This window comes from Lygodium microphyllum, chromosome 11, assembly GCF_053477565.2.
Source record: "Lygodium microphyllum isolate KBCC chromosome 11, Lygodium_microphyllum_v1.1.10, whole genome shotgun sequence".
In the NCBI taxonomy this organism is placed as follows: domain Eukaryota; kingdom Viridiplantae; phylum Streptophyta; class Polypodiopsida; order Schizaeales; family Lygodiaceae; genus Lygodium; species Lygodium microphyllum.
In genome coordinates this window covers 154,444,553-154,471,238 of record NC_141145.1, presented here as the reverse complement: position 1 = coordinate 154,471,238, position 26,686 = coordinate 154,444,553, and the positions used below count along the sequence as shown (strand labels likewise).

At 43.9% G+C, this 26,686-nt stretch overlaps 1 protein-coding gene across 1 annotated transcript in view; it reads left to right on the top strand.

Annotated features, from left to right (window-relative positions):
- Positions 1–26,049, top strand: part of LOC148029555 (tRNA-thr(GGU) m(6)t(6)A37 methyltransferase) — a 68,557-nt gene extending 42,508 nt beyond the window's left edge. The window contains exons 5-9 of the mRNA XM_087688727.1: positions 12,383–12,475; positions 25,060–25,119; positions 25,199–25,273; positions 25,362–25,451; positions 25,567–26,049. Coding sequence (XP_087544853.1) covers positions 12,383–12,475; positions 25,060–25,119; positions 25,199–25,273; positions 25,362–25,451; positions 25,567–25,896 — 648 coding nt within the window. The 3' untranslated portion in view covers positions 25,897–26,049. The remainder of the gene's footprint in view (positions 1–12,382; positions 12,476–25,059; positions 25,120–25,198; positions 25,274–25,361; positions 25,452–25,566) is intronic.
- The last annotated feature ends 637 nt before the right edge of the window (positions 26,050–26,686 follow it).

Genomic DNA, 26,686 nt, shown 5'->3' with positions numbered 1-26,686 from the left:
TGCTTTTCCTGTGGACAGTTGGGGCATTTTATGGCTGAATGCCCACAGCAGCAACATACCTCCGATGTTGGCCATGCTGCGCCGCCCACGGAAGATATGGTGTGTGATGCCCCGTCGCTGGATGCTATCCACCAGCACCAAGTTCTGGCCAAAGGTAAACAGCAGGTTTCGGGTCTGGATTCCCGCGCCACTGATTGGGTGGAAGTACGTGCCAAAAAAGGCAACAGGGTTGTTGCTGGCATGGAAAATACTGTGCCTGCTCCCTCACCAGATTCCACGCGTACATATATGCGCAGGAAGGAAATGTTGTCTTCCGAGCGCGCTGCTCCTGTTATGGTTTCCTCTGTCCCCCGTCATCAGCCCGCCAGAAAAATGTATTCGGATCGTCCAAAGGGTCCCCCTGCTCAGCTGGCATTTGATACCAGAGGTAATGTCATTACCCCGTGGGACCGTCATTACCCCCGACTCAACCCCAAGCCAGCAGATATGCCATCTACTTCCAAATCTGGTCCTCAGAACTCTTTTGCTGTGTTGGCGGATTTCTTGGACGAGGGAGTCCTGGACATTCTTGCTGACAAAGTCAAATCGAGGCAAGCTGTGCCTCGTACCTGATTTGGTTTTAACTACACATGAAAATCGCCACGTGGAATGTGCGAGGAATTTGTTCTCGCCACAAGCAATATGCCATGTGGACAGTATTGCATGAAAATCAGTGGGATGTCCTGTGCGCTGTTGAGCACAAGAGTCACGGTGAAGCCGGAAAAGTAGTGGATTGCAATGGCTTTCGACTGTTCTATGCAGGGACACAGGCCATGCATTATTCGGGAGTGCTCATGATTGTACATGCCAAATATCAGCCTATGCTTATTAAAAATGATGTTCATGGCCGCTTTTTGGTGATTGAAATTTTATTCGAAGGGGAAATCTTATGGTTACTTGGCCTCTATGCTCCGAATGATTCGTTATCTCGTCGGGAGCTTTGGCAAACTTTGCAGACCTCCTTGTCACTTGGCAGACGCGGCTTCTTCATGGGGGATTTTAATATGTGTGTGGATTCTTCCCAGTCCACATCGGAGCATTCGGTAATGGACGCGCCCGAAAGTCGTATGTGGCATGAGTTGGCTCTTGCTGTTCTTAAGCAAGATCTCTGGTCCTGGCTACACCCGTCTTCTACAGGGTTTACTTTTCATTCGGCCCAGTATGCGACAACATGGTCGCGACTGGATCGTATGTATATCATGCAGAATGATGATTTTCTTCCTGAGATACTCGACATCAAAGTGTTGCAGCAATATGCTTTGTCAGACCATTTCCCGCTGCAGCTTGAGCTGCTTGCACAACCAATTGCACCCTTCAAGCGATTTCTGGACCGACTCCCTTTGCGCTTCAACTCATCTTACCTGAAGCATGCACTCTTTCAGGGCTATATGCAGCAATTGATTGACAGATTCGTTTTGGATTTCTCTTCTCTGGGCACTGCGTCTTTTGAAAAATTGCTCTCTAATGTGCAGCGGGTCGCTCGGCAGTATGGAATTTATCATGCCTCGCTTTGTCGGCAGCGTCACAAGGCAGTGGAGGATCTGCTGGCTTTGGTTCGTTCTCTGCTGGTGGACACTCCGGATGATGCATTTCTGCTCGCACTGGACATGCGGGTGGCTGATCTTATTAAAGCATTCCAGTTGAAATCATATCAGCAGGCCAAACTGCAACATCTGACGGAAACGTTGCAAGACAGTGCATGTCAGACCCATAAGTTCTTTCGAGCTCTCCATGCCTCTCCTGCTCGAGAGAATATGACCAGACTCGAGGATGCAGAAGGCCACATTGTCCTGGATCCACAGACTATTGTGCATATGTGCAGGAATTATTTCCGTGACCTTCTTGGTTCCATCTCTCCACCTTCGGCCCAAACTACTCAGGCCCGTTCGGCTTTTTATGACCAGGTCCGCAATCAGCTTCCGCAGGACATGCAAACTACTATGGAGTCCGATATTTGTGAGGCAGAGGTTATGGACGTCTTGTTACACTTGCCTAAGGATAAAAGCCCGGGGTGGGATGGTCTCACTAATGAGTTCTTTGAAGCTTTTGCTACCCAACTGGTGAAACCATTGCAGGCTTTGTTACAGCAGGTGTGGGAAATGGGGATCATGCCCTCCTCATGGAAGGAAGGCCTTATTAAACTGCTTCCAAAAGCTCCTTCCCCATCTAAGTTGACACAGTGGCGCCCAATTTCTTTGATGGGTTCAATGTACAAAATCTTCTCCAAAGTAATGGCGAATCGGCTCCATAAGCATCTCCCGGCCATTGTGCACCCTCTACAGTATGGCTTTATTAAGGGCCGAAGAGAGAGAGAGAGAGAGAGAGAGAGAGAGAGAGAGAGAGAGAGAGAGAGAGAGAGAGAGAGAGAGAGAGAGAGAGAGAGAGAGAGAGAGAGAGAGAGAGAGAGAGAGAGAGAGAGAGAGAGAGAGAGAGAGTTATTTGCAATAGTTCAGTGTGAAAGAGAGAGAGAGAGAGAGAGAGAGAGAGAGAGAGAGAGAGAGAGAGAGAGAGAGAGGCCTGAGCCCCTCGGCCCCCGTCGCCTGGGCCCCTGTCGTCTTGGCCTGCGTCCCCGTCGTCCGTGCCCCCGTCGCCTGAGCCCCTTAGCCCCCGTCGCCTGGGCCCCCGTCGTCTGTCCGAGCCCCCGTCGTCTGCGCCACCGTCGCCTGAGCCCCCGTCGTCTGCCCGCGTTACGTCAGTCGCTGTCGGCCGCTGCTCGTCTGCGTCCGCAGGTACGCGTCTTCGCCTGGATACATCTGCGCGTGCCCGTGAGTGAGACAGAGCTCGACAGGGAGGAGTCGAGCGAGTGACCGAGTTCTGCCCCTTCGTCAGTTGTCCTGTCCGCCCCCTGCCCTACGTCTGCTGCCCGCGGGTGCCTGCCCTCTGCATCTTGCGGTGCCGTGACAGAGAAAGGGAACCCTAATTTGGCAGCACGTGACTGCAACCCTGCTCAGCTCCAAGATCTGATCTGCTCTTGTACAGAGAGAGAGAGAGAGAGGGAGAGAGAGAGAGAAGAGAGAGAGAGAGAGAGAGAGAGAGAGAGAGAGAGCCCTCCGGGACTTGCACAGAGCGAGAAAGAGAGAGAGTGAGGGAGCGAGCGAAAGCGAGAAGACAGCAGTATGGCTGGCCTGGATATGGATTTTCTCGACCGGACGGTGGCAGCCCTTGGCCCTGATTCCGATACAGAGGAGCCGGAGGATATGGTGCCATGCACGGAGGAGCCGCCTCCGGGTTCTGAACTGCCGCCTGCAGGCAAACGCTCCAAGCTTACTTCAGACGAGCCAATGGGTCCTCAGGACCGTTCCTATGCGCAAGTTGCCTCTGAACCTGTGGATTCGCAGGAAATTGACTGGGAACATTTGCTGGACTTTGCCAATACTCTGCTTGGCGATTATGTCCAGCATAACAATGATACTTTCTCTGCTGCGGCTGCGGATGATGTGCTGGAAGCCACGGTGGACCCAAAATCAGTCTTGCGGTCCTTCTCGGTGTTTTATGACCGTGCAGTTATACTTTTTTTCACCGGCAGGATCCCAGTGCTCTCGCATATTCGCCAATGGATGCACCATTTACTGCAAGGGGAGTGTGTTGAGGAGATCTTCCTTGGACCTCGCGGCTTTTATGAGGTGCTGTTGAAATTGGAATCGCATCGAGCAGAGCTCCTGTCCAAGTTGCCACTATTCTTTGATCGCCGCTTAGTCCATGTGGTACCATGGCGCCCTATGGCTGACTTCCAGCGTCTGCTTCAACGAGAATGCCCGGTGTGGGTGGAAGTGGAAAACTGTCCAGCGGTATACTGGCCATTGTTGAAGGACGCGATGGCGGTTGTGGGCACAGTGCTGGTTCCCCCGAGCCTCAGGGCTATGAACCGAAACCGTTTATGCATGCTATGGGATACGGCCAGGAAAAGGCCTGCGTGGCTTCGCCTCAATTGTTCAGGCATGTATCCTTTGCATTTTCGCCTGAAATGGGGCAATTTTGCCGGACACTGCTTTTCATGTGGTAAATTAGGGCATTTTGTGGCCGAATGCCCGGAACGGCAACCGTCTTCTGAGGAGGCGCAGGTTGTGCAGCCCAAGGATGACATGGTGCTCGATGCCCTGGCACAGGAGACCCTTCAGCCACCTACTGTCATGGATAAAGGCAAACAACAGGTCCGGGGTTTGGATTCTCCTAACACTGACTGGATTGAGGCACGACAAAAAAAAGGTAAAAAGTTGGACGCAGGCCTGGCAGATGCTGGGCCTAATGCTTCTCTGGATTCCGTGCGCACGTACACGCGCAGGAAAGGCATGGTCACCTCACAGCAGGATGCGCGTACTATGGCCCCGTCCGCCCCCCGTCATCCGTCTTCAAGGAAAGTCTATTCAGAGGGCCCCAAGGGCCCACCTGCTAAGCTGGCATTTGATGCAAAAGGTAATGTGATTACACCTTGGGATAGGCGTTATCCCCGCCCTACTCCCAAGGCAGTGGATTTCCCTTCTACCTCTAGAGCAGGTCGCCCGAATTCGTTTGCAGTATTGGCTGATTTTCTGGATGAGGGTGTCCTGGATGCCCTCGCGGAAAAGGTGCAATCGAGGCAACAGGCGCCTCGTTCCTGACTTCCTTTTTTGAAAATATATGAAGATTGCCACGTGGAATGTGCGAGGCATTTGCTCTCGCCATAAGCAACATACCATGTGGTCTGTCTTGCATGAGAACCAGTGGGATGTATTGTGTGCAGTGGAGCACAAAAGTCACGGTGAGGCAGGAAAAGTTGTGGATTGCCATGGATTCCGTCTGTTTTATGCAGGGACACCTGCTAAGCACTACTCGGGCGTGCTGATGATTGTCCATGAGAAATACCAGCCTGTTCTTGTTAAAAACGATGTGCACGGCCGATTTCTGGTGATTGAAGTCTTATTTGAAGGAGAGATTTTATGGTTGCTGGGGCTCTATGCTCCGAATGATCCCGCATCCCGACGGGATCTATGGTCGACTTTGCAGGGCTCCATGGCACTTGGCCGCAGGGGGTTTTTGATGGGAGATTTCAATATGTGTATTGACTCTTCTCAGTCCACCTCAGGGCATTCGGTCATGGATACGCCAGAAAGCCGGGTGTGGAACTCCTTTGCTTTGCACGTACTTAAGCAAGATCTTTGGTCGTGGCTTCACCCTTCTGTTTCAGGTTTTACTTTTCATTCCGCACAATATGCAACCACCTGGTCGCGACTGGACAGAATGTATATCATGCAGGGGGATGATTTTCTTCCCGAGATGCTGGAGATGAAGGTCTTGCAGCAATATGCGTTGTCGGATCATTTCCCCCTCCAGCTTGAGATGCGGGCACAATCCACTGCACCTTTTATGCAGTTGCTGAATAAGCTCCCTTTACGCTTCAATTCCTCTTATTTGAAGCATCCAATTTTTCAGGGTTATATGCAGCAATTGATTGAGAGGTTCTTATTGGACTTCGCCTCTGAGGGCTTGGCTTCGTTCGCACGCCTGCTCTCTAATGTGCAGCGGGTTGCTCGGCAGTATGGGATTCATAATGCCTCTCTTTGTCGCCGTCGTCGACATGCAGCAGAGGACTTATTGGCCTTGGTCCGTTCCTTGCTCCTGGACTCCCCAGATGATGATTTTCTACTGTCCCTGGAGAGGCGTTTGGCCCATCTTATTCAAGTATTTAGCTTGAAATCTTATCAGCAAGCCAAGCTGCAAAACTTGACTGACACATTGCAAGATAGTGCCTGCCAGTCTCATAAGTTCTTTCGCGCCTTGCATGCTTCTCCGGCCCGCGAAAATATGACTCGACTCCAGGATTCGGAAGGTCGCATGGTCACTGATCCGCAGACCATTATCGATATGTGCAGAAATTATTTTATGGATCTTTTTGGTTCCTCTTCCTTGCCGTCTAGCTAGGTTATGCATGCCCGCTCGGTCTTCTATCATCTGGTCCACCAGCAGGTTCCATTTGATATGCAAGCCACTTTGGAGGCGGATATTTGCGAAGAGGAGGTTATGGATGTCTTGTTGCACCTGCCTAAGGATAAAAGTCCTGGTTGGGACGGCCTCACTAATGAATTTTTTGAGCACTCGGCCACGCAGTTGGTAAAGCCATTGGTGGTCATGTTTCAGCAGGTTTGGGAAACAGGGGTCATGCCTTCTTCATGGAAAGAAGGCCTTATCAAACTGATTCCCAAGGTCCCTTCGCCGTCAAAGCTGCAACACTGGAGACCAATTTCGTTGATGGGCGCGATGTATAAAATCTTTTCCAAAGTGCTGGCAAATAGGCTTCACAAGCACCTTCCAGCTATTGTGCACCCTCTCCAGTATGGTTTCATTAAGGGCCGCAACATTTTGCATAATATCTTAAATGTGCAAATGGCTATTGACTATGCGCGGCACTCCAATCAGCAAGTGGTCTTGATTCAATTGGACCTGGAAAAGGCGTTTGATTGTGTGGACTGGTCTTTCCTTGCCGATCTTATGTCTGCTATGGGCTTTGGTATCCGGATGTCTCGATTGATTTACACCATTAGTACTGAGGCTTCTTCAAGAGTTATGCTTAATGGTGGGGTTACAGAGCCATTTGTCCTTGCACGCTCGGTCAGACAGGGTTGCCCTTTGAGCCCTCTCTTCTTTGCCCTGGCGACTCACCCGGTCCTTTCAATGTTATCCTCCATGGCGGCTTCTGCCCAGCTGGCAGGGTTATCTCTTCCTTTGGGGCAGCACTTCATTAGCCAATCTTTGGCTGATGACTCCTTTATGATTTTGCAGGCGGACAGGGACAACATTCGCAAGGCATTAGATGTTTGGACGCTCTTTGGTCAAGCCTCTGGTCTTCGCATCAATGCCTTTAAGTCGGCCATTCTCAGTTGCACGGAGCCGGATTTACAGTCGTTAGGCTGGCAGGGCCAGGTGGTTTCCCGTGGCTCCATTGTCAGGCATCTTGGATACCCATTGGGGGTGGATGTACGGCCAAAGGACCTGCTGGAGTGGATTTCACAAAAACTGGCCGCGAAGTTTATGTATTGGAAGTCGCAAGCCTGGCCGTTCCATGTCTGCCTCAAAGTGGCTCAGACAATTATGCTACCAATGCTGACGTATTTCCTGCCACTACTGCCATGGACGCCCACTACTTTGAAGGCTCTCACCCATCCCATTCGTTTCATGCTATGGAAGAAAGATTTACTGCAGGCAGGCATTTCCTGGATTTCATGGTCACATGCATGTACCCCTAAGCGCATGGGTGGTGGAGCTATTTTGGATGCAGAAACTCATATGCTGGCTCTTCGTTGGTCTCTTTTTCGTGCCATGTGTGTGGATCATCACCCGTGGACCATCATAGCCCGTTATTTTCTTGAGGATAGCGGGCTCCGCCAGGGCAATACACGGCTTCGGGCCTCATGGTGGCATGTCCTTAATGCTGACTCTCGATTTTCCAGTCCCTCTTCCTCTTTGTTACTGCACTTGGTCGGATCTTGGAAAGTGGTGCTCCAAAAGACCCGTTGGCATCCTGTAGGGGATCGCTTGCAGACTAATTCTTTCCAGCTGGAATTGTTGGCAGTATCCAGATTACTTTCATGGGAAGATAAACATCAGCTCAGACCAAGATTTAATCGCATGGCCCGTTTGGGTGTGACTTCGATTGCGGATGCTACCCTTGCTACTCGCAATGTCCTCGCATCGTTTCGGACTGCTAGGAGACTTTTCAGGATCCCGCGCGGATACCGTGATTTATGGGGGAAGCTTTCGTCGGAACTTCAGGGTAGGCAACCCTTTCCTGCCCTGGCTATGGATCGCCCTTGGCAGGACTGGGACCTTGCAGGCCGGTTGACTCTGGAAAAGGCCTCTACTAATCAGGTGTATCATCTTCTTATTAAAGATCACCAATGGCTGGGTGTGAAAGCTAATACTGTTTGGGGCCTGCGGAAATCACTGTCATGGTGGCAGGCAACGCTGATGGAGGGGTGGCAGAATAGGGCACCTTTCAAATGCAAGGTCTTTCTGTGGCGGGTAATGATTGGTGGTCTTCCTCTTGCCTCGGCCCTTTCCAAGCGTCGAATCTCGAATGGCAATTGTTTCTTCTGCACCACTACGGCGGAATCGGCCCGACATCGTTTTCTTTCTTGCCCGCTCGCCAAGAATATCTGGTCTCTCTTGTCCCAAATCTGGCGCACAGTGGTGGGGTCCTCACTGACTCCTTTTGATTGGGTTTTTGTGCGCCCAAAGTATCCCACGCCGCCACAGTTACATATGAAGATCTTATTTCCCTTTTTCAGATACTGGGGATGCTGGCACATTTGGACCACCCGAAATGCTTTTCTCTTTGATTCGGCCTCTAATGTACCGCGACATATTGCAAGGCTTAAAGGGCTCTTGCATTGGCAGCTAGATCTCATCAGGCACTCTGACTTGCTCCCTCGGGAGGATTTGCATTCCTGGGATTTGGCAATTGCCTCTGGGTCCTTGCCATGATTGGTGTAGCTTTTCTAGTATACTAGTCTGGGGATTTCCCACACGTTGGCCTATGGCCCTCGTGTCTCTTGTACTCGTGTAATCATGTAATCTTGTACTTTTTTTGTAATTAATACAATTACCTTTTACGAAAAAAAAAGAGAGAGACTTAAGAAGGTGGATTTGGAGACTCAAGAAGGTGGAGGTTGGAGTGCTTGAGGGAGTAAAAAGGGTAGGGAGGTTGAGGGAGTAGAACTTGCTTGAGGGATAGAAATCTTGAGAGAGTAGAGAGAGCTTGGGGGAGTAGGAAATGTAGAGAGGTTAAGGAAGTAGAGATAGTTTGAGGGAGTAGAGAGCTTGAGATGGCCAGATTGCTTTAGAGAGTGCTTGTGTCAAATTTGGACCATGTTGCGAGAGAGAGGGTGGCTGCATAATGCATTGTCACATTGATGATTGTGTCATGTGACATGTCTCATGTGAAAGAGAGAAAAGGGGGGGGCCAGGGGTTGGGGGGGGGGGGGGGGGGGGGGGGAAGAGAAAGAGAGAGTGAATGAGGGAGAGAATAGGATAGAGCTGTTGGAGGAGCCATTGCAGAAGAATGGGCCAAAAACGTGCAGGGAATGACTACCTTGACTGGGTGGATTTGCAGTTGACTGTTGACGGACAGCAGACAAGGAAGCCATCAGGTGGGTCCATACAGGATCGGATGGATTATACCATATTGAATGGGTTGAATGGATTGACCATTCGGTCAGATGTAGACAAAATCCTGACTCATTAATCTACATGCCAGTTGAAGTAAAGAAAGGCCTAGATGGAATTAAAAATTGTTTACCTTTCATTGAAACCGATGGGTTCTGAGAGATTGAATACAATATGTATCCCATGTTGGTATGTGCTCCTTGGGCTGGGAGTTTTGGATCCTTCTCAATGTCATACTGGGGCTGATGTACACCTCCCCCTGCATTGTATGTCGGCTTATTTGGATGGTAATGCGGAAGGGATAGTAGTAGTGCTAGATGTGTGCTGAGTTATACCCATTCCTTGAGTGCCACTCAAAACTTCAATATATTCATCTCTAGTGAGTTGGTACAAGTTACTTAATGAAATACTTTATATGATGTAGAAGGATTTGGTGTTTCAGAAGTGTGATGCCACTTATTCAAGGTCTCCATGGAAGTAGGTGTTGATGCCGCAGAAATAGGTTTGGGGAGCGACTGCTTTGGCAAGTGTGGCTGAGACATTCTTCTCTTTGCTTTCTTACTTCTCTCAATGTCAAGCTTTCTGATCAAGGCTTAGGTATTTGTGTGTGTACCTAGCTTGGAATACCATGTAAGCAAATGTTGGAATAGAGATAGAGAAACTTGAAGTGTATGGCAAACATGGAGTGAATGGTAGAACTCAAGATGAAGATAACTGAGAAGGTCAATGAATGAATGAATGAATCAAACTATGTGCTGAATATACTACAATGGAGTTCAAGCCTGTGTGTCCCAGGCACTGTAGATGAGGTGAGCTGAACGATGAGTTAGAGACACCGATCGGCGATGTCAGCAGTGAGTGTGTGTCATACTGTGTCCAGATTCTGAAATGCAGCATTCCAATGATATCTAAAGAAGGCCACAGCAGTGTAGCTGACCAGAATCAGCAAAAACACAGATTTGGTTGAGTTTGGGATGATGTCAGCTGTCCAAATCTGTTGTAGAGAGCCGGTGAACATCAAGGTGGTCTGCCAGGGCAGTAAATGCTCCGAGAATGTGTCATACTTTGTCTGAATTCTGAAACACAGCAGCATTCCACTGACATCTGAATAAGGCTGCAGCACTGTGGGCAGACTAGATACTAGAAAGAGCAAAAATGCAGATCTTGCTGAGTCTGGGATGATGTCAGCAGTCTGAATCTGCTGCAGAGAGTTGGTGTACAGCAGGGTGGCCTGCCAAGGCAGTAAACTCAGTCATAGCAGCTGGATGATGACCTTTGGGTTTGCAGATGCTAAGGCAGCAGGTGACTGCTGTAGTAGTGTCACATGATGCTGGGTGGTCTGGAACAGCAAAAAGTGCAGGGTATCTGGAGTGGACAGTCTATTGAAAAACCACGAACAGCTGGGCAGCAACTCTCATGTGACAATACAGCTGGTAGGTTTTCAGAAACATGTTGCCAGGGTGTAGACAGGTCGTAGGCAGCTGGGTGAGATGATGATGATGATGTTGATGCTAAACAAGAACTCTGTATCAGCTCGCTTGCTGTGGTAGACCATGCAGACAGTAGGGCAGCACATGGGAAGGCTCCAAGAATTTGCAGTGTCCTCAGGTAGGGGTATAAGGGGTGTGGGCAGTAGTTGAAGGTGAGAGTGCTGAAGGCTAGCTGGCTTGAATGATGGAATGTGGTATTAAGAATGCACTAAACATAGGCCCATATTTATAGAGGATTGGGAGTGCATTTGTCCTCTTGAAAAATTTAAGCCATGTATTTATGATAAAATAGCATTTATTGCATTTGGGTCTGGTTCAAGGACACTTAATTAGTGGTTAATGGAAACCCTAGTTCTAAGTGGATCAATAGTGTGCAACATTGTCTCTCCTTTGAGGGCACAAGTTTTGTTGTTGGTAGTGGTGTTGATCTTCATGCAATTACTTTTTGGAGCGTTTATGCAGAAAGTGATGTTTTCAAGGCAGATTTGGACAGCTTTGGAGTTTGTTAGTCATAGTTGATGAGAGCAACTGGTGGCTTAGGGAGCAGGTAGGGTGGACTAAATTGTGAAGAGCAAGTTGCTGGTCAGAGACTGCTAGCGGCTGAACTGCAAGGTTTTGGAACAGAACCAAGTTCTTTGTATCCGTTTTGCTCAAGTAATCTTAAGGAAGTACCACAAGCAGCACCAAGCCTTGGGGCCAATCTGCCTTTTCGTCTTTGAGCAGAAGCACTCCAGCTCTAACGACCAGTGTTTGTGATTTGTTTGCTGAAATAGTGATTAAGTGCTTGCAAATTAAAAGTTAAATCAGTATCCTTTGCATCTGTGAAAGCCCGTTTCATTTGAGACAATTTATCTATCAACTCTTTAGCCTTTTAGTAATCAGAGGATTTTGTTATTAATATGTAGGACCAATAGTGTATTGTAATGCTCTGTCTAGGTACTCATCAAGGTGTTTTGACTCTCAAGGTTGTATGCATAGGTAAGTGTTTTAAATGGCAATTTGGTCGTTTCACTACGCTACTATGTGGTTTTTCCATTTAGGTTTCATGTTTTGATTGACTTCGGAATCTTTGATTGTTGTGCTTGTCACTACATGAGCCCAAAGTTCGGAATCGAGGTGTATGAAGTTCAAATCTTGTTCATTTTGTGGACTCACAATGGCATTGTTTGCTTGGCGTGTCATCTACAGAATCTTTGATTTCCTGCTTGTTGCTACACTAGCCAAAAATTTGGATTGAGGTATATAAACCTCAAATCTTATTCATTTTGTGGACCCACAATCACACTGTTAATTCATGAGATACAGGGGTCCATTTTATTTTGGGAGGAATGATAGCCAATTGGGAGAGTTTCATCTTGGTGTCTATCTAATTTACTATGAATCTGTGGCAATTTGTGGATTCAAGAGAAATGCTCATGGTGAAGATAAACTTGAATGGTTTATTGTCAATAATATTTGCAATGTTGATTTCACTAGAGAGTATAAGTGAATCTGATGTATTTTGGGAAAAATGTCAAGATCCACAAGGCAAAACAAATGGACTATCTTGCTTCTTTGTCCATTCGGTACTTTGTCGAAGTTTCTCTGAATTAACTGTAATGCTCAAAATTTATTCCTTGGAAAAATTGATTGTGTTGTAAATGTTCTGAGAATTGGTTTGTGGCATTCGATGTCTTTGCTACATTTTCTTAATGCTGTTGTTTTTTTGTAGTTAGGTGCGTGTACCGAGGCTTGATGGGGGCAAGCTAGGTGTTTATGCTACTCGTTCCCCTCACCGGCCTTGCCCTATTGGATTGACAGTGGCAAAGGTAGATGCATGTAAAACTATTCAGTTTCTGTATATCTGTCTCTATCATTTGAAATGTATTAATAATGCTGCTTTCTTTGACTGTGGGAGTGCTTACATCATATGATTCATCTTATGTGATTAAGTTTACTTGTTTGTGATCCTCTCTTAATGGATTAGTAAATAGCTATGAACCCCAAATGTTATTACAAGGTCATTGATAGAGCCCATCTTTAGGACACAATATAGAGGTGGCTGTAAATAATCTTCTAATCACAGGGGTATAGATTTGCGTTCATGCGTGATCTGGCCTTTTGTCTTAGGCATAACCTTATTGCTATGAGGCTTATGAGTTCATGTTAACCTCATGTTTAATATTGATATCAACCAACATGCTATTCAAGAGCATTGGAAATTTGAGAGGTGTTAGGATAAATACGAAAGATAAATGTGCAAGCCAAGATAATCCTCAATGAGTAAAAGCAGTCTAGTTTATGCTTTCAAGCAGCAAGTCTAAAATGAGCCTTATAAATGTGGATAACTAAGTTTTAATGTATAAAATTCTCGTTTAACATAATGCATGGGATGTCACATTTGAGTTTTTCTCTATTGGAAGTGAGAGTGCTTTGCTCTTCCCTCTTCTCTTGCAAGCTTGCGTTCCTCTTCCCCCACCCTGTCCATTGGTTCCATGGAGTCTCCCTCTCTTTGTATCAAGCATTCTTCATTGTTTCATTGTACTTTGGTTCTTTGAGCATGAGCTCTTAGGTTGAGAGTGTGGTGGACCATTGAGGGATAACCTCTTTGCAAGAGAGTTGCGGCTATAGCTCATGGAGCTACGATGACGCTTGGTGTGACACCAGATCACCTATGTCAGTTGCAAAATTTTGGAAAAGAATATTTGGTAGAGGTGCTTGGACAAGTGCATAACATTTGCACAAACTTCTTGACATTGATGATGAGCGTAGCATGGATATGTGAGTATAGAGCTTAGCTAGCTTCACTTTGTTTAGAGCTCATTGGGTTAGGACCATTTTTTGCTCATTTGCATTGAAAAGGCCCAAAATCATCACCTTTTATCCTTTACCCTCTTTTGTTTGAAAATTTTCAATATACTATTTTCATTTAATATCTGCTTTTTAGAAGTTGAGTATTACAGTTTTTTTACCATTTTAGAGTAGGTGTAGGACAACTACACATTCATTTCACCACATTGATTCAGAGTTCTCAGCCACTTTGTACATTGATGCCTGTGTAACTGAATTGTGGTATGAGCATGCTCAGCAGGAATTGCCAAGGTTCACACCTGTGTCTGCCTGTGCTTGCAAGTGGGGAAAGATCTGCAGATTGAAAATGTCTCTTTTCTCTCTTTTCCAAACCTGGAATTCAACAACTGAAGAGTCGGCTAAGGATTTTGTTCTGTTGTACACAAAAGCTACATGTGACGCAAGGACTGTCAATGTTTGTTACTGGATGCAGGTCCTGTTTGGATGGAAATTGTTAACTTTTTCTTTTCAATATGAAGCAGCTTTTTTTATGCTTGCTTTGAGGTTACACGTGTGCCTTTCATGATGGGCATTCAAAATAAATTCTATATTTTCTGGGACACGAATGAACATGTTTCTCTTCCTCCTTTGACCTTGGAAATAGAGGCCAAAGAAATAGGAAGGGAATATATTGAGCTGAAATGGGGCTGGGCTCATTTGTGGGAGTTTGGTTCATGTGTGGCAAGTTCAAATATATCTCTTATGGATGTCCCAAGGCTCCAATGAATTTCCCCCTCCTCCAATCTCTGTCCCTTAGGAAACAGTACAATCTGTCGTTTATGGATGGTATCAAAATGCAAATATAGACTATGTCATTTTATAATGTTAACCAAGCCAGAGAAAAAACTACAATTAATATCCTACTAGATTTGCTTCTAAGACCACTACTAATCTTTTTGCAAAAAAAGGTGTAGTTAATCATATTACTCAAAAAATAGAGCAAAGTACAAATGCTCAACAATCTGGCTGGAACTTTATGCAAATCAAATCATATATATATATACAAGGCCTCTTAGGGGGTCTGGGGCAAAGAAGCCATGGAGTGTAACACCATTGGGGTGTACTGTCCTGTAAGGTTAAAAACAGGTTATGGCAAGCCCACGTGTGAATGAACTGTTGCTGCAAAGCTCCCATTGACTGGCAAGAGTCCCCCCTGAAGCTGCTTCCAACACCCTCTGAGGGAGTAGATAATGGATGACCAAAGCTCTGCCAAGGTGTCATACACCAAGAGGCTCTCGCATTGAAGACCCATTGGCAGTGTGCCTTCTAGATATGTCACCTTGCGAAGTTGCTATAATCTCCCACTCATTAGGTCGTGATGCAGCAGGCTGTAGTACCTGGCGGTTGGGTAGCAGCTCCAGGCCTACAAGTGCACATGAGCCAGCCTTCATGATGAAGATATGTGTTACACATCTCTGTCTTGTAGAGTACATGATGTTCTTGATTGATTGATTGCCAACAGAAAGCCCCCTAGTTGATATTAGGTTGGGCTCTACTTGATGGAGTAGGCTACAAGCTCCTTTTACACCAACTGTGCAGCATCAAATGACCATAGGCAATGCTTTAGAGTCTCCTGGCTTGTTGTGGGCAATGTTGGTAGACCTTGTCTTGCTGCATATGAACCAACTAGTTGCCAACTATAAGACCCCCATGTGTGATTAGCCATAGAAAGTAAGAGACTCTTTTTGGCTGTGAGCTATCCGATAGGCATTTCCAAAAAGTCAGTTTGAAAGGTTTCATAATGCTAATCTCGACATGGTGTCTTCTGTAATGATGGAGCCTAGTCCATATTAGCTTGTATCAAGATGTGTTTGCTAATTCGTGTTTTATAGGCAATATATTACAGGGAAGTTTTAGAAACAAGGGAAATGAGAAGAATAGCAGAAAATGGAGTTTTGGCCAGTTTTGGAAACAGGGAGAGGAGTTTCAGATTTTCGCCTAAAATCCATATGTAGTCACTTAAATATATCAATGCCCACAACAACATTAACTCAAATTTCACACCAAATTTGAAGTCTTTATATAACATGATGCATGAAGTTTGAACATGTTACAAGTTACATCATACATGATCATTACAAGATTGAAGAACATAAAATACTTACTCACAACTTACAATTTACAAACAATGTATTGAGCAAGTAATAGAGCTGCAATCTGCATAGATATTACAAATCTTAAAAGACCATAAGGACTTAGGGGTACATCATACATGATAGTTGAAATGATAGAATCACAACTCCCAGGACCCAAATACTAATGTTAAAACCCAAAGCGACAAAGTGACTCATGATGTGGAGTGACAAGTCCAAGATGCATGATAGTAGAATCAAGACACATGTAATTGTTAGGATCATCTAATAAAAAGCATGTGTGCCTCTACCATGGTCCATCATAGAATAATAGGTCATAATCTATAGCATATGAATTATGGCACAATGGCACAGGTTTAGACCTTAAGTATCATCCTAGGGTATTTGCACCATCTCCTCATCTGAGGAATCCCTCCGTAATTGAGAGGATGATGAAGTAGTCTTTGCCTTTGCCTATGACTCATGCTTTGACTTTGACTTTGACTCTGGCTCTCGCTCTGCTATATATATAGTCCTCACTCTAGCCCCCTCTTTTTATGAGTCTCATGGAATGGTACTAAATAGAGTTTAGAGTAAATGCTACATTCTTGCTGTGGTATCTCTTGGATGCCATATCAATTTTTGTCAGACAAAGATATAAGAGAAGTTACAACTAAAGCGCTTATGGTTAATATGTCTAAACAATCCAAGGTTAAACAGGTTATAGTTTACAACTTGTGAGGGCTCAAGGGACAAAGTTGCCTTTCCAAGAGGTTGAAGGTTGCAGAGACCAAATACTAGCGTTCCAATAGGGCTGTTTTGAGCTTCTTTTTCTTCTTTGTATGGAAGAGAGCCCATATGCTCCCATTTCTCTTGGCAGGCCTTGAATTGTAATCTTGTGAGAGGACTTGAATGACAATGTGTTTTTGTTTAAATTCAAGAGATTGAGGCTAGGTAAAACTAATGTTGAACTGGGCAGCAAGCTACATTGGATTGTCAAAGGTCATGTACCAAGTAGTAGAAGTATAGTTGCCATATTTCTCCCACCAAGAAATGGATTGAGGTTGTGTCTCTTGGCAATGGGTTGAAAAAATGAAGAGAATTATTAGGAAATGCCAGCAAATCATCCTCTATTCTCCTCAAATATTTGAGTTATCCCTTGCGATGTGTTGTATGTAAAATAACAGCCCATCTCAAGCTTCCCATTATCGTATTGCTTCTTCTTATGCCAATGAGAATGTAGTATATATGCAACAATATGGATTGATTTATGAAACCAATCCCATTGTGTATTTCACATTGTAAGGATCTCGTCACCCTTAAGAGTGATGGATCATAGACAAGAAAAACAATGAGCCATTATTTATAGATGAAAGTTAAGTAATAGATAAATGATAAATCAACTATGAACACATGTCACACATAGAAGGTAACTTGTCTTGTAGCAAGTAGTTATTGTGCAGTAAGGCCTTTCCAAATTTATCCATGTACTCATAGAGAAGGCCTAGAGTACTCCCCTCCATATTGTTAATGCGCAAGATAGTGTAGATCGGAGTGAGGGTCTTCACCAATTTCTTAGTCTCAAGCTAGTACCCCTTATCCAAGATACTACACCTAAATACAAGAGCCTTTTGAGACTCTCTTTCACTTCATGTGAGCCACTCTTGATATGCAATGGTTTACATGGACTAGACCCATATAAACCTCTCCAATAAAATAAATATGTAAGTAAATCTTGTAGCAGAGGGCTTGAGGAGCTTAAGTGTAATGTTGGCTCGAAAGATACTAGTATTGATGGCCTTTCCTTCACAAATCTTACAATGCTTCTTGCTATCGTGAAGATGTTGTCCACCCAAGATACTTGACCAACATCTTCAATGAGCAAGTTTAGGCAATGTGAAGCATATGGAGTCCATGTGATGCTAGAAAAATCATCCTCAAGTATATGTCCCATGGCCACATAGTTGTGTCCATTATCCATTATCACCTACACCACATTTTGGACCCCTATGTCTGTGTTGATCTCTTCTATGTGGTAGCAAATAAAAGCTCCTATCATGGTCAGATTTATTGTGACTAAAACTAGCTCTCCTTGGAAAGGGTGGTGAAAACCTGATTAAGCACTTAATTACAGCAACTAACAAATTGATAAAACTAGAAAATACAAACTTTATTGTACAATCTTGGACATTGGACACCTTGTTAGTCCCAAAACTAGTGCCCCTTGTGGTATTTCATTTTCTTATATTGCAATTGGAGCCTTGGTAGGCCAAATGTTGTCCCAAATGAGTGGGGATGGGCTGGCATGTGAAATCTCTGGCAGTTCTTTGAATTCCAGCTGTTGATTTCAGTCTTCAATGCCTCTCATTGTTGGCACGGTCCCAAGGTGGTTGATAAATCATAATTTCTGTTGTAAATTAGGGTTTACAACATAAATTCCTCTATTGTCCACCAAATCTAGCTGAGATCTGCTCCCAAATTGCTGAGAATGGCTGAGCATAGACTGAAGGATGTGAGAGAAAGTTATAGAGAGAATTTTTTTTAGTTTCATTGTGGGAAAACCATAAAAAATGGTTGCTGCCCTGTCCAAACTGCCTAGAAAGCTGTCGCTTGCTGCTTAGGAGACCAATAAATGCTGTTGCCTGCATCAAATTGCTGTCACCAGCCACAAGCGGGATCAGAAATGCTGTTGCTAGCCTCAAGAAAGGTGTCAACTTGCTGTCGCAAGCCTCAAGGTCTTCCATAGCAGAAATTCTGATTAGGAGCTGCTTCTCTCTCTCTCTCTCTCTCTCTCTCTCTCAACTTGCATTCACAAAATAAGCCTCTACCAGCCCCGAACAGCCTTCTCCCCTCTTGTACGGGTGGTTTTGCCAAGTGGCAATCTTCCTAATCCATTTCAGCAATTTTCAGCCATTTAATTAGTTTCCAAAATTAATTTAGTCATTTTTGACCTTGGCCAAAATTAGATGTGCCCACCCACAAATTAATTGGCTAGACCATTTGCAACCCTAAATGGTCCCAAGCCTTAACTAACCCATGGACAAGTGTTAATTAATTGATTAATGCCTAATTCCTAGTGTCACCACTAACACTTCTTGGCCAATTAGTTATCCTAGGGCCAAATTGACACTAACATTCACCTAAAACCTAGGTGATATAACTTGTTACAATGTTTGCCTTTGACTCTCACTGTTTCCTTGGGGTCTTGGGCATGCTACCGTGAAATACTTGCTTGCACATGAGTAGTAGTAGTAGTAGTAGTAGTAGTGGTAGTGGTAGTGGTAGTGGTAGTAGTAGTAGTAGTTCATGATGTCTAGACAAGTTTTTTCTAGAATTGGAGGACTCAAATAATATCTTTACCTTCTTTGAGGCCCAACGCAATGGATAGAAAATTGCAATATTTATCTTCAATTTGAGAAAGCCTATGAACTTCTTGAAGGATACCATGGCCCGGTTAGGCTTTCTGCGATAGTGAATCAAGGGGGCCTTATCAATTTACAAGTCAACCACCAATAGAGTGATCATAGGTGGAAGGAAAGATGTGCAATTCTATTTGGAATGATCAATTAAAAAGGAAGTTGTATCCAATGAATGTAACAATATTTTCCTCGACTTGCCCATCCTACAATGTTTAATGATCAGATTCTATGACTTGTCACTAGAAGAGGTACAAGGAGTGGATAGATTTTTGGTTAAACTTGATGAAAGTGAGACTTTGAAATGCACAAAATTAGAGAGGGTCTCTATTACCTTGATGAATAGAGCACTTTCATTAGGTCATTGCAATCACTCAATGTCATTTAGTGTTCAATTTGAACACAACATCTGGTGGCTAGGAGCATTCGAAGTAGATACAAAGGATTTGGATATATTGTATCGGGTTTTTCATCAAACACTAATACCTGATGTTATTCAGAGACAAGAGGCAGGAGAAGAGCCATTTGTTGAAGGATTTGTTAGAATTTCTCCTCGATAGGCTACTCATGCGGTCACCGTGCCCATGCCTAGTTAGTCAATTTCCACCTTTGGATCCACTCAACACACTTCCTGCATGTATGGTGGGCACTCTGGGATTCATTCCCAAGTATACTCCACTCCCCCACCCTATCCACCCTTTCTCCGTTACACACCTTATCCATCTCCTAGCACTATAACTCTTGTTGCCAAGAATGCCTTCACGGATAAGACTTGTCTTAATGAGTTGAATTTCACTACTTGGTCGACCTTTATGTAACAAGTGCTTGAATCTCAGGGCCTTTGGGACCTTGTCGCTAGTCTAGAGTCTATGTTGGACCCTAAATTAGCTCACCTTGATCACATCCATCAATGGAGAGCTTGTAATGCCATAACCAATGTTGAGTTAATGCAAGGTTGCTTCTTGAGTTCCACTCTCAATTATAACATTTTGCCCTCGCATTTGAGCATTGGAGCCATCTCATTGATTGCGATGCTGTGAGAGATCGCACTTGGTGTATGAGTTTCAATTTTAAGCTTCAGGAGTTTTCCATTAAGAAAGTGGATGATTTGAAAGGCAAGTTGGCCGAATATGAGCGGTTACATTCTTCTTAAATAAGCAGCTTGAAAAATACTTCCACTCATTCAACGCATTATCTTGTTGTCCCAATTGCCGACCTTCTATGAGTTTGAGTATTGGTTCTTGCATTATGTAAGGCTACGTGATCAAGTCCACAAGAAGTTCTCCACATACTCTTATTCAGAGAGGGGTTTGATTGCCTCTTCTTTGCAAGGGAAAACAGGTGGTGGTAAGAATTCACAAGATGTGAAGGCATGTCGAAACAATGGTGACACCTCTTCCTTTGGCAGAAACAAAGAAACAAAATCCATTTGGCAACAAATCCCTAAGAAAAATAGGTCTTGCACATGTTGTGAGAGATTGGGCCATGTGAATGAGGAGTGTTGTATTAGTCTAGTGGAGCTACACCTCCTATTGCTGCCACATCTGGTTCATTTTTCCTAGTGGCCGTTGGACATGTGGCATGTGGTCAATCCAGTAGCCTATATCTTTTAGTACTCCTAAAGGATTAGTTGATTGGTTTGCTAGCTCATCACCCATCGCTCTCTTTGCATCCATTTCTAGGTCATCTTTTGCACCTCCATCTAGGACCACTTTACTTTGTTAGGTGTTTCATTAGCAAATACCCGTTGATGGATGTACATGATGGTGGCCACATCCTTTGTCTTTCCTTCTTCAGTTTTTTGCTATATTTACTCTTATACACACTCATTGCAAATTTTCATTTAGCTTTACTTTTTGTTTTGTTTTGCTTTGGAACATTTCACTACTAATCTATGTTTTGCAGATTTTGATCTCTTTTGTAGGGTTTTGTATTTTAATGCAAGGCTAACATACATGTTTGCACTGGTCCTTCTTGGGTTGGAGACATGGGATGTGCACCATTCCTTTCATGGTTTCATCTTCGTGAGAGATTTGCTCTTCTACTAGCATGGAGGCTTCCCCTCCTGAGGCGGATTTGGTTTTATCTTCCTAGGAGATTTGCTCTTCTACCAATGTGGAGGCTTCCTCTCCTAAGGCAGATTGTGTAGCCTCTCTAATGATGCTATCGTGGCAGTGACTTCTAACTTGCTCTTCTAGTCGAGATGCTTTAGCCTTATCTTCATCTATCATCATGGTTCTCAACATCACATGAAGACCAACATTAGGTTCCTCTTCCTCCGTTGGTATTGACATCCAAGGTTTAGAGGAGGTTCCTACCTTTTCATGGTATCATATAGATTTTGGCACTTGTCTACGACATTAGTCTTTTCCCTTTGTTGTACCTTCATCTTTGCGTTGCATGATTTCATCATCTTTGTAAAAGACTCTTAGGCAAGTGAATAATTTTTCCACGAGGAACATAGTGGCCTGTCCAAGTGGCACCTATTGCATGCACATTCTCACTACCTTATCATCCTTGAGTGGATCTTGAGTTGTCTCCAGTGGTGATTCTTCACCACCTTATCACCGCCTCACCATCCTTCATCACCCTTTTCCTCATCCTCCATGAACTGATTTTTTGACTTTTTGTAGCAGATTTTGGCTTCTTTTGATCAGATTTTGGGTTATACTATATGTGAACTCTTGTTTTTTGCAATCTGTGCTCGTGGTTTGGCTGTGTTCCCTCTCCAAATCCATTTTGTGGTCCCTAGTGTTTTAGAGGGGGTTTCCTAGGATCGTGAGGAGCTTTTTCATCGGCAGTCTGCATTGACAAATTTCATCAACATTGGCATTCCTCTTGCCACCCTAGGATCCATTTCTTCCTTGCCCTTCCGCCACATCTAAGATCTAAGAGGGGGTGCTAGCAATTATATTTGTCATGCCTTGTCATCTCTTGACTATGAGGCTCAATCTGAGTCAGATGAGGACTGTAGGAGCTCTGACTTGTCTGTCACTTGTTTTGACAGAGGAGGTAGCTCATTCTAGAGCACCCAGTTTATTGCCTTCCAGTGCATTTTCTCCTCCAATCAGGATTTTGTATGCATTTCTTGGGCAGTTTCTGCATTTCACAACCTAGCTACACCTGTCAGACATTGTCATTGTCATCTGGGATTTTTCCAGGGTCATCCCTATTTTCTTGCATTTTATTCGCCATTGACCAGTATTTATTGCTGGTCGGCCAACATTTATGGCCTTCCCTGATGTGTATCAACATTCTTTCTTGTTCAGTGCAGATTTCATTCTTCCTTTCTTGCAGTCTCTCTTTGTTCCTTTGTCTTTGTGTTTCCATTCTTTCAGTTGTGCGCTCTCACACAATCAACAGCAAACTTTAGGAGCACAATGACCATGCCAGGTAGAACGTGATCTTACCAACTAGTTGGACATCATTGGCAATGGGCTTTCAGAGCGACTATCATGAATGTGCCATAAGGAGCCAGCCATTTGAAGGCAATAGGCTTGTCAAACAACGGAAACAAGCATACAAGGAGCAGTCTTACAGCAATTGTTATTTCCAAGAGACCAATTGAAACCAGCCTTCCTTCTTGGAATGGGTGGTGATAACCTGATTTAAGAGTTAATTACAGCAATAAATAAATGCATACAAAATGAAACACACTTTACCATAACATTCTTGGACAGTAGACTCCCTGTTGGTCCCAAAACTGGCGCCCCTTGCAGTATTTCTTTAGCTTCGTTCAATTGGAAGGAGTACAACTTGAGATTCTTCAATCTCCTCCTGCTAACCAATTGCTCTTACTGTCATAAATGACCAGCAAGCCTTTTGGGTCATTTGCCCCTTGGTTCACCCAGGACTTCTTCTCCAATTTGACCCTTGGTTGGCCAAATGCTGCCCCAAATCAATTCGGGATGGGCTGGCTTCTGAATTCCCTTGATAATCTTCAATTATCAGCTGCTGATTTCAGTCCCTTGAGCCTTCAATCTCTGGCGCGGATCCCAAGGTGGCTGCTAAACCCTAATTTCTGCTGTAAATTAGGGTTTACTGCAGAAATTACAAATGAGCCCACCAAAAATGACTGAGATCTCCTCCGAATGGCTGAGAATTGCTGAGAATGGTTGAGCATAGGTTGAAGGAGATGAGAGAATGCTGTAGAGAGTGAAAATTTTGAGATTTGTCGCGAAGAACTGATCAAAATCAGTTTGCTGCCCTGCTGTACCAGCCCCAAACAGATGCACCAACAACAATAGGAGCATTAGTGACTATGATCTTCAGGAGAAAGTGCATCAGCAGCAATTGCCAGCTTCCCAAGGTCAAGAATATGCAATCTCCATCATCAAAATGGTCTCCAATGGTTGGGAAATGGCCCTAAAAGCTGGCAGCAACAGTCCAACACCTCTTCCCAATAGCTCCGAAATATAAAAACGAGATTTCCCTCTCCCTTCAGCCCTATTTAGCCTTTTGCCCACTTGCATGGGAAAGTTTTGCCAAGTGGTAGCTTTCTTAATCCATTGTCAGCAATTTCCAGCCATTTAATTAATTTTCAGAATTAATTAATTCTGAAAATTAATTCACCCCTCAATCCATGCCCAGAAAATTGACCTTGCCCATCCAAAAAGTAATTGGCTAGGCCATTTGCAACCCAAAGTGATCCCATGCATTAATTGACCCTTGGACAAGCATTAATCCATTAATTAATGCCTAGTCCCTAGAGTCACCATTGACACTTAATGGCCAATTAATGGTCCTAGGGGCAAACTGACACCAAAATTCACCTGGAATCTAACAAGTGTAACTTGTTACAACTTTTGCCTTTGACGCCCATCTTTTTCATAGGGTCCTTCGGCCTTCAATTGTAAAAAAGTAGCTTGCACCTCACATGTGCAACACATGTGCATTTTTTAATTGCACATTTGATTAATCCTTTAATCAAATGTCAATTAAACATAAGCAAAGCATCGAATTTTCACGTCCTCGTGACACCAATTGGGTTTCCATAAAGAGGAAAGTGCCAAATGCAGGTGTACCCGACACAAGGAAATGTTGCAGCAACCAGTCAAGCAAAACACAAACTTTAGGACAGTAAAATTATGCGAAAAACACTCATGAAACATACCTCAAAATGCCCAAGAAACCATCACTACCTAAGACGGTATTAAACATAATCTGTGTTAAACACAGCGTAGACATGGGATACCATGTTAGAATGATGCAATGCAGCAGCGAAGGAACAAGATTAATCAGCATATAGACAAGACACAAAAGTACATGTGCAAAGGACACAAGATATTCAGAACAGAATCCACTCATGTGCAACATGACAAGATACAAATACTGAAGATTGAGTACAAGTGCACAAGTGTGTGAGTGCCCATTGGAAAGGAACTAAGTCCAACTAATTTGAACACTTATATGTGAACACTCACAAATTGCCAAAATAACCTCTTAACAAAAAGTCTTTTCTATGCTAATTTTCTGCATCAACCCTTTTGGCAAATGTAAGACACGCTACTGGGCATTTGACGTTTAAACTGAGCATTGGCAATATTTGTTTCTGCTGGCCTTTATATGATGGTTCTCTGAGGTTTCTTTCACATCTTATATAGCCTTACCACAGACACTAAATTGTGTGCCACCTTGTGGCCTGATCATATTGGTATTTGTCATTTGCTGTAGGAAAGCACATACACATCCACATACATTTTTGATCAAAGGCAGGCAGTAATTGCATGGCACTAATCACTTAAACAATGTGTGCAGTTACATATTTGAAGTAGAATATTTTGCTGTTGGTTCTGTATATTTAGAAGGTTATTAGTTACCTTGAAGAATACATTCTCCGATATATGTACGTGTGATTTTTTGAATGAAGATATTAAGGTGTACTAGTGAGGTTTGGGTTTTTCCGTCTTGTTTTTTCCCCTCATTGTATCACCTCTTGTTCTCTTTACTGACATGATTTTAAGGCAGTGACCTGTACTGATCAAAGTGTCTTTGATGCCGTGTCCCAGTCATAGTTTTACTATGCTTGTTGCATTCTGATCTTATTATTAACAGGTAAGTGCTTTGATTTGACAGGTGGAAGGTGTGTGTGGACGAATGCTGTTGATCTCAGGGGCAGACCTTGTGGATGGCACGGTAATGTTTCAAGTCTTCTTTCAATTACGTTGATGTAGAAAGCATCTGACTGTCAACACTCTCACGAAATTTGTGACAGCCAGTGCTTGATGTGAAGCCATACTTGCCATATTGTGATTACGTTGTTGATGCCAGGGCACCGTCTTGGGTCACGGTAATTATTTGTTACTTGTTGGTCTTTCTTAATTCTCAGACTGTGGAGTTTGAACATCTGAAAGAATATGACAGCATTGCTGTTTCAGGCAGATGCTGTGGATGATCCATTAGCAGTGGTCTCTGTTGAGTTTTCTTTGGAATTTGTCGACAGTCTTTCGGAGTGCTGGGAGGTCATGGTAAAAGTATCTCGTAGCAAAGTCAATATGTTGTCCCAAACCTAAGTGGAACGGTTTCCGATTGCAATCAATGGCAGCTTACATATTTGTACTTTCATTTGTGTACTTGCTACAGGGAAAAGAATCGATGTATTCAAGTCCTCAAGAGTTTCAGAAACTAATCGAGCAGGTCCTTTCAAGAGATATACGGTCATTGAGGCAAAGAAAGAGACCTCAGAACAACCTTCCTAGTGGTAGGGCTCTGGAATCACAAGAAGGAATAATAAAAAATGTGAAAGGAGAGCCTCAATCAGTAATATATAAGCTGATACTAGAGGGTGTAATCATAAATTACACTGTTAATGATGGGTGTGTAATGGTGCATGCTGTCAAACTAGACGACACCAATGCTGGGGTGTTAAAGCATTGTAATTATAGTATATGGAGAAGAGTGGTAGCAAAATAATTTTAAACATGCTAAACCATGGTAATCCAAGAGTATCTCTCACCCCTTTTGCACACCCTGAATGTGTTTCTGCATGGAGAACGTGCATATTTCAGTGGACACCTTGTTCCACTGTTTCACTGTTCTATTATTAACACTTGGATATTCACACCCTGATGTGTTTCTGCATGGAGAACATGTCTATTTCAAAATGTGCAACTTGTTTCACTGTTAATACTTAACATTTAATAGTGTAGGAAGCATTTGGCAAGGGGCGTATGTTATGCGTTAGTAATGAAAAGTTTAGTTCTGGCACTGTAATATATTCCCTCTTGGGAAGATTGATGAACAATAAATATTGAAATCTACAGAGGACTTCCTGGCCTACCAACTAAAGCCAGCTAGGGAACAACCTGAGAAGCCTCAAGACTACCATGAAAAAGAAGACAATTCATGGGGAAGAAAAATTAGAGTCGAATTATGGAGTGATCACCTCAGGAAGGATGATACCATCAGAAATCATAGAACCCACTTGCCACAACAACAATTCTTAGACAGGACTAATATGACCATGGATACTAGTAGCTGAAGCAGACACAAACATTTTCGTGTTCTTTATATATGCCAAAGACTAGTCTAGCACAGAAACTGAATTAGGTGGGGATCTTTTTGTTGCAAGTTGGTAGTTGATGGCATTTTACCTAAGAACCAAGAATGAATGGTGGTATTGTGGCATGTCAAACCACACAAGAGTCAAAATCTACCACCTATCTAGCCATTAGACGAGGAATAAAAGTATTATGATAAGTCT